General features: G+C 34.5%; 1 protein-coding gene across 1 annotated transcript; it reads left to right on the forward strand.

The window, feature by feature from the left end:
• Positions 1-3025: 3025 nt before the first annotated feature.
• On the forward strand, positions 3026-4075 carry LOC131169383 (uncharacterized). The gene is made up of 2 exons (XM_058128603.1): positions 3026-3077; positions 3732-4075. Exons 1-2 carry the CDS (start codon positions 3026-3028, stop codon positions 4073-4075), a joined length of 396 nt encoding a protein of 131 aa, XP_057984586.1.
• Positions 4076-8922: the final 4847 nt, after the last annotated feature.

Here is an 8922-nt window from a genome sequence, read left to right on the forward strand (position 1 = left end):
GGAAATTCCTTAGTTAAACCTTGTTAACCTCACTTGAGAAGAAGATTGTTCAAGAAAAAAAAAGAAGAAAAAAAGAAGAAAATTGAAGATTGAACATCAAAGTAAGGTTAGTTCTTTTAATTGAAATTTTAGTTTATTAGCTGTGTTTGTGGTTTGAGTAACCTAGAAATTAACTTACAATCAAAAGAAAACATCTTTGGAGGACCAAAGGGAAATTCGGCCAGCCTAGGTGGGGGTATGATTTGCATGAGTTTGATTGAATTAAAAGTGTACATGAGCTTGAATGAGTTGAGAAATTATGTTTATATGTTTTGATTTAGTGAAATATAACAAAATTAGTGAGTTAGGGTTTTGGACCTAGGGTTTTGAGAGACAAAAATTTTGAGAATTGGTCAAATGGTGTGTTTGACCTTGTTTGAGCTGAAAAATGGTCATGTATGACCAATTGTGGTATGTTGGAAGTGTTGTAATCAAATGAAAATTCAGATTGGTTATGGACATTCTGCAGGCAGCGACCAAGGTCCCTTTCAGGGATCAAAACTAAAAATTTACCAGCCCAATTGGTGTGAGGCCAATTGAGAATGAAACTAGTCACAAAATGGCACATTTTTCATTTAGGAATCATGCCCAGAAAGTGACCATAGCATAGTGAACAAATTGGCCAAATCCGGAATTGGGTGTTCTGCCCTGTACAAAAATGACCAAATGAACAGTTGTTCATTTGGCCATAACTTGGGTTAGGCAGGTCTAAATGACCTGAAATTTTACCAGTAGAAGCTGAGATATAGACCAACTTTCATGAAGAACACAAGTCCAAATTATGCCCTTAACCAAGTCATTTAACCACCCAAAGGTAGTGACCTGAAACTGCCAGAACCAAGTTGGTGCCCAGAAAATCTGGGTTAGACTAATCCGGCCAGCTATGTTCAAATGGCTATAACTTGAGCTACAAAACTCTAAATAGAGTGATTCAAAAAGGGAAATAAAGTTAAGACAATAAGAAAAACTTCTATGAAGAAAACTTAGTCAAATTCTAACAGCAGCATAACCAATGGAACAGTGCAAAACAAGACACCAAAACTGAAAATTTAAAATTTGTACCTAAAAGACTTAAGATTGGAGAAAATGACTAAAACCAATAAGTTAGGTAACCAAAATGTGGTATGTGGGTATAATTGGATTTCCCATACCTATTTAGCATAAGAAAGTCAATATTTTGACTTGAATAGTACCATGAATAGTAACCTCAATATGAAAATTTTCAAGAATGTAAGTTTAAGCATGTTGGGGCTAGAATTGAACATATATGAATTAATTATTGGAATTATTGTGAGGTAAAGATACTGAGACACTATAAATTTCGTGTTTCAGCAAAAAAAGACCCGAAAGGTTTAAGAGACTGAGTTAAGGCCTAGAGGCGACTCACTTCAGGTTTGTGCACAATAAATCTTATTTCATCATTTTCTTACTACCGATTTGATTGGGTATGATTTATGAAAATTTAGTGTTAATCATAAATTGTGTTGCCACTTTGTGAATGAAACTATGACTTTGGAAATTATCGGATTTCTCATGAATTATTTGAATAAAATGTTTAAAATTGATTTCTGATTCACACTTAGCATGACAATGTCTTATTATTCCTCCTCCATTTATGGGGTTGAGATCGATTATTTTCCTCCCTCTCTGGTTTACTAGTTGAAGTTGTAGATTGGATGAGTACTCATTAGCTATCTAGCCACCTCCCTCATTGATTTCGATTAGTGGGGTTGTAGATTACTTTGTCGTGGTGTACAATTCAGCATTGATCGGAAATTTTGTGTCATAGCTTAAGTTGTGTATAAATTGGCAACACTATATTTCTTAAATTGTTTAACCAAAATTGTGCTATAATGAGTTTTGATAATTTGTAAAATGTGATTGTGAAATATTTAAATTGTGATTTATCAATGAATGTTATATGTATTGCATTTCAAATTTTTATTGCGTATCACTGAGTATTCTTATATTCAGTGATAGCTTATTTTGCTGTCGCAGATAAGTGTAAGGAAAAAGCAGCAGGGTGAGCTGCTGAATTGACAAAGACTTCACTGATCTTTTTGTATGGGTATTTATTTATACCCTTGTAGTTATTTGATGTAAATATTGTAATGTCATATGTATTAATGTAAAGTTGAGCAGTTGTACAGTAAATTATAATAATAATATTATTTTGGATTTTCTTTTTGTAAATTAAGATCTGTATTTATAAATTAAGTACTATATGCAATGTGAATGAATTTATAAAGTATTTTGAGATGACAAACTTTGGTTGAATTGTGGATTTGAATTGAATTTTGTTGACTTGAGTCATAATTGTGGTTGGGAGTTGTGGAAATGATTATTGGAAGTGTTTTTACAGGTTTTTGAAGAACTGTTTTCTCAAAATACAGATGGCACTCTGCCGAAATTTTTCCAAAAATTACGTAAAAATAAAAATGGACAAAAATTTTTACTAGTTTTAAAACTTCAATTAATTGTTTTTAATTCCTACTAAAATGCTCACCACTTCAAAAATGTAAAAAAAATGGTTTTAAAATCTCTTGTAGGATACTTAATGAGTTATCGGTAGGTGGAGTTCGGTAGTTCATTATGTATTTTACGGGATCATGTTATGCCTTATAGAGGGATAAGATGTGACATGAACTATGTGAATAATAGAGGAAACTTCAACCAGAGGCAACTTAACAATCCATACTCAAATGCTTATAACCCTGGATGGAGAAACCACCCAAATTTCTCATGGTCAAATTCACAGAATCAGCCAATGAATAAATAGCACGGGTACAGACCACTAGCACCCCCTGGATTTCAGAACAGAGGACAAAACTTTGCACAGCCACCACCACCTCCTCAACCTCAACAGCCAGAACGAAAGTTGACCATGGAATCCATGATGGAAGGTTTCTTAATAGCTCAATAACAGCAAAATGAAATGATTAAGTAGCTAGCTTCCAGAATAGACCAACTTGCCACCCACAACAAGATGCTTGAAAATCAAATTGCTCAGCAGGCAAGTTCTTCAAGCAAGGCTGCCGGTAAACTGCCTAGTCAACTAGAGATGAACCCAAAGGAGCATTGTAAGGCAGTTACATTAAGGAATGGAAGAGTTCTAGAATAATCAGAGGAAGAACCAACTGAGAAAAGCTCTGATAAATCTGAAAGCCAAGCAGAGGAGAAAGAGGAAGAAGCCAAAAAGGAGCAGGAAGAGGAAGCAAGGAAGAAAAAAAAGCTGCCAAAGCCATATCAGCCTCCTCTAACTTTTCCTTAGAGATTCCAAAAAGCCAAATTAGACAAGCAATTTGAGAAGTTTTTAGAAGTTTTATAGAAACTCTACAACAACATTATATTCACTGAAGCACTTTCTCATATGTCATCCTACACCAAATTCCAGAAGGAAATTTTGTCAAAGAAAAGAAAGTTGGCAGACTATGAGACTGTTGCTCTTACAGAGGAATGTAGTGCCATACTACAAAACAAATTGCCACCAAGGCTGAAGGATCTAGGAAGCTTCTCCATACCTTGTCTCATCGGCAATATGAAAATAGACAAGGCCCTTTGTAATCTTGGGGCAAGTGTAAGTCTAATGCCTCTATCAATATGTCAAAAGTTGAAAGTTGGAGAACTGAAACCCACAATAATATCACTATAATTGGCTGATCGATCTGTTAAATATCCTGTGGGCATCCTAGAGAACATCCCTATTAAGGTGGGCAAGTTCTTCATTCCAGTTGACTTTATTGTCTTGGAGATGGAAGAGGAAGTCCAAATCCCCATCATCTTAAGAAGACTTTTCTTAGCAACCGCCGGAGCTATCATAGATGTTAAGAATGGGCAGTTAACTCTCAAAGTGGGAGATAAAGAGGTGGAATTCAACCTTTTCATCACGATGAACCACAAACTTAAACCCGATGAGTGCTTTAAGATTGATATAGTTAACAAGCAAATTGAAGAGGAATTTCATAAAGCACATCTTGAAGATCCTCTTGAAGCATGCATAGTGCACAACTACACAGCTAATAATGAAAACACATAAATTATGGCTTATGCACAATCTTTAGCAACTAATCTACCCTACGCTTAGCTCAAGCTTTCAAAGTGGAGGAGCTAAAGGAGGAGCAACCCAAAAGCAAGCCAGAGGACAACACTAATCAGGTAGAACTTAAATCTCTTCGCTCCTCACTAAGGTATGCATTTTTGGACTTAAACTCTAAATATCCTATTATTATCAATGCTAGCCTATCTGAAATAGAAGAGGAAAAATGGTTAAAGGTGCTTAGGACCTATAGCATGGCTATAGGGTATAAAATAGAAAACCTGAAAGGGATTAATCCCTCAATTTGCATGCATAGGATACCTATGAAGGAAAATAGTAAACCCACTATTGAACACCAAATAAGGCTTAACCCAAACATAAAAGAAGTAGTTAAGAAAGAAATTCTGAAACTATTAGATGCTTGTATTATATACCCAATTTCTGATAGTAAATGGGTTAGTCCAGTACATGTAGTACCTAAGAAGGGTGGGACAACTGTTGTTCAAAATGCAAATAATGAACTGATCCCTATTAGGGCAGTCACTAGTTGGCGCATGTGCATAGATTATAGGAAATTGAATAGTGCCACCAGAAAAGACTATTTTCCTCTCCCTTTCATAAACCAAATTATATTGAAAATACATGAAAGTTTTCATAGATGATTTTTCTGTCTATGGAACTACTTTTGATGATTGCCTAGCTAACTTATCCAAGGTGTTGCAAAGATGTGAAGAATCAAACCTGATTCTGAATTAGGAAAAATGTCACTTCATGGTAAGGGAGGGCATAGGCCTTGGCCATCTGATATCAAAATGAGGGATTGAAGTTGACAAGGCAAAAGTTGATATCATTGAAAAAATGCCTCCACCAACATTAGTCAAAGAAGTGCTAAGCTTTTTGGGACATGCAGGCTTTTACAGAAGATTCATCAAAGATTTTTCCAAAATAGCTAAGCCATTGACTAATTTATGAAGTCAAGATACTTTCTTTGATTTTGATGAAAATTGCCTTGCTTCTTTTAACAGGATAAAAAAGGCCTTAATCTCAGCACCTATTATGCAACCACCTGATTAGAAGCTACCATTTGAAATTATGTGCGACGCAAGTGACTACGTTGTTGGAGCAGTACTCAGACAAAGGAAGGATAAGAAGCTCCATGCCATTTACTACGCCAACAGAATAGTTGATGATGAGCAAATCAACTACGCTACCATAGAAAAGAAATTCCTAGCAGTAGTGTTGGTAATTGACAAATTCAGATCCTATCTTCTTGGATTAAAAGTCATTGTATACACAAACCATCCTGCTATCAGGTACCTTTTGAATAAGAAGGAGGTAAAGCCAAGGTTGATTAGATGGATTTTACTCTGACAGGAGTTTGACCTTGAAATCAAGGACAAGGGGGGGACCAAAAAAATGTGGTAGCTAATCACCTTTCAAGACTGAGACAAGTGGACTTAAAAGAACTTGAAGAGTTGCTAATAGATGACTCATTCCCAGATGAACACTTATTAGCCTTATCCCAAGCCTCATGGTATGCTGATTTTGTGAATTTTCTTGTATACAGGGTATTGCCAGCCAACATGTCTTACCAGTAAAGGAAGAAATTCCTGCATGATGTGCGATACTACACATGAGAGAAACCTTTGCTATACAAGAGATGTAATGACAGGTTGATAAGACGATGCATATCGGAGGAACATATAGAGAGCATTCTTCAGCATTGCCATTCATTGCCATATGGAGGACACTTTAGCACTACAAAAATAGCAACCAAGATTTTACAAGTGGGATTCTACTGGCCTAATCTATTTAAGGATGTCAGATCCTTCGTGCTAGCTTGTGATCAATGCCAAAGAACAAGTAACATTTCCAGAAGGAATGAAATGCCACTACACAGTATATTTGAAGTAGAGTTGTTTGATGTGTGGGGGATAGACTTCATGGGCCCATTCCCCTCTTCCTTTGAAAAACAGTATATTCTAGTTGGTGTTGATTGTGTGTCAAAATGGGTAGAAGCAATAGCCACACCAACCAATGATGCCAGGGTGGTCACAAAATTCCTTAAGAAGAACATCTTCACGAGATTTGGCACACCACGAGCAATAATCAGCGATGGCAAAAGTCACTTCTGCAACCAACAATTTGAAACACTATTAAAGAAGTATGGAGTGACTCACAAGGTGGCCACACCTTATCATCCTCAAACTAGTGGTCAAGTAGAAATTTCAAACAGGGAACTGAAATGTATACTAGAAAAAATAGTAAACCGCTCAAGAAAGGATTGGTCTATGAAGTTAGATGATGCATTGTGGGCATACAGCACTACATATAAAACTCCAATTGGAACAACACCCTTTCGGTTGGTCTATGGGAAATCATGCCACCTCCCTGTCGAACTTGAGCACAAGGCCTACTGTGTCGCACCTTATCTCTACATAAGGCATGACATGATCCCATAATATATCTAATGAATTATCAAACTTCGCCTACTGATAACCCATTAAATATATTACAAGGGATTTTAAACAATGTCAATCCCTTTGTAAGTGAAAAGAAATGATAAATAACCATTAAAGAACTTTTTATTGGGGTTTATATCATAAAGATAATTTTTTATCTTTTCGGAATTTGTATAATTTTTATGAAAATTTTGACAGAGTTCCGTTTATAAATTGAGAAAATAGTTCTTCAAAACCTGTTAAAAACACTCCCAATATATATTTTAACCACAACTCCAATAATTTCAACACAATTCAATCTTATCAACTCAATTAAAAATAGCAATTCATTATTTGAAAAATTCAAAAGAACTTAAGCATTTCATTAATAAGAAATAGCAGGTTCACAAATATTTACACCGATCAAAAATAAAATTCCAAAATCTTTATACAGCTGCTCAAGTCCGTCATGTACATGCACACAGATACATATACATTAAAAGAAAATTTACAAGGATATAATCTATATACCTGATAATGACTCCAAAATACTGATCACTCTATGTCACAAGTAGCCTACTCTGTTGCTTTATCTGTCTCTTTACCTGCGATAGCATAAACAAGTTATCGCTGAGCCAAAGACTCAGTGGTGCACAACTTAAAAAAAAAAATTTACACATCAATATAAATCACAATTTTCCAAACTAAATCAATTAAAATGTTAATGCATATAAAATCATGCTTTATTTCTAAAGCTAGAAAATCACTTAATAAAAACAAATTTTGTTCCATCAATCATAAAACAAAATTTCTGAAAAGTCACACAGTTTTGATCATGACACGATTATCCAATTTGTCCCAATAACCAAAGGCTTATGGGGAATGTCAAGGCTAGCTAGCACATATATATGAGTACTCATTCAATTCGTCCTCAACTGGTACACACCTCAACACTTTAGCCAGAAAGAGAATATAAATCTAATTCGTCCCATTAAGCAAGCTAGTGAGGAATACAAAACACATAGTCATGTCAATTGTGGTTTCAAATCATTTCAATAATTTTCCATTCATCAAATGTATTTGTCACTCACAATCATATTCTATTCAAACAATTACCCAAAAATGGGCTAGCAATACATAATTTCTCAATTAAAAATTTTTAATGCAACAAGGGTCATACAATTCATTCAAAACAAAAAGTCAATTTGAAAAACAAAAAGGTAGTAATTGTTGCGCACAAACCTCTTTAACTAATCTTGACTTGATCTAACTTTTTCCCCTTCCTTGGATGACTCCTTACCAATTGAAACACATAATTAAAGTGTTTCAATATCCACCCAAATCATTTCTACTAATTAATCCAATAAATTGAATTTTGCATACTTAATTTTATTTATAAATTCTCATAAGGGTTGAGTTCTTTGCATTTGATATTATTGTAGTTACTATTCACATTACTATTTATTCAAAATGTTGACTATTTCATAGTTAATAGGTATACAATTTCTAAACATATGTTCCTACCACATTTTGGGTTATAATTTTGTTGGCATTGGTTGCCAATTGCAATTCAAGGCTTATTAGGAGTAATTTCAAATTTTCAATTTTTATTACTAATGTTTACTATTCCATTGGACCACTCTACAGTAGAAATTTGACTAAACTTTCTTCATCAAAGTTGTTCCTTAATGTCTCTACTTTAATTCCCTTTTTGAATCACTCTATTTAGAGTTTTGTAGCTCAAGTTATGACATTTTTACCATAACTGGCTGGATTGGTCTATGTCCAGAATTTCTGGGCAAATTTGGTTTTGACAGTTTTGATTACTTAAATTTGGTTAGAAATTTGATTAGGTTATAGTTAGAATTTGAGTTTCTGATCTTCATGAAAGTTGTTCTAATATGTCTAAGCTTTCCAATGGTTAAAAACTCAGGTCATTTGGACCTCTCTACACAAAGTTACGATCATTTGAATATATACTGTTTATTTGATCAATTCTGCCCAGAATCAGGGCACCAATTCCAAATTCAACCTAATTTTAGACCAACTTGTGGTCATTTTTTGGGCTATGTTTCTTCACAAAAAATGTAGCATTATGACCCTAATTTCATCTTCAATTGGCCTCACACCAATTGAAGCAATACACTTCAACTTATGGCTGTTTAAACTTGCTGGACTCATTAGTCTAGAATTCAGCAACTCAACCTACCTCAACTTATCTCAATTCCATTCATCAATTTTCAATTCTAAGCACACTAGTTGATCAAAATTGAGCATTATACACATCAATTGGTTAACAATTCTAAAAATTCCCAATTACTCCCAAAGCCCTAATCACCATAAACCCTAATTTTTTCCAATTGTCACAAATCATGAACACTAACCATCTCATTCATGTCTACCACT

The sequence above is a fragment of the Hevea brasiliensis genome, chromosome 10 (assembly GCF_030052815.1).
Source record: "Hevea brasiliensis isolate MT/VB/25A 57/8 chromosome 10, ASM3005281v1, whole genome shotgun sequence".
Classification (NCBI taxonomy): domain Eukaryota; kingdom Viridiplantae; phylum Streptophyta; class Magnoliopsida; order Malpighiales; family Euphorbiaceae; genus Hevea; species Hevea brasiliensis.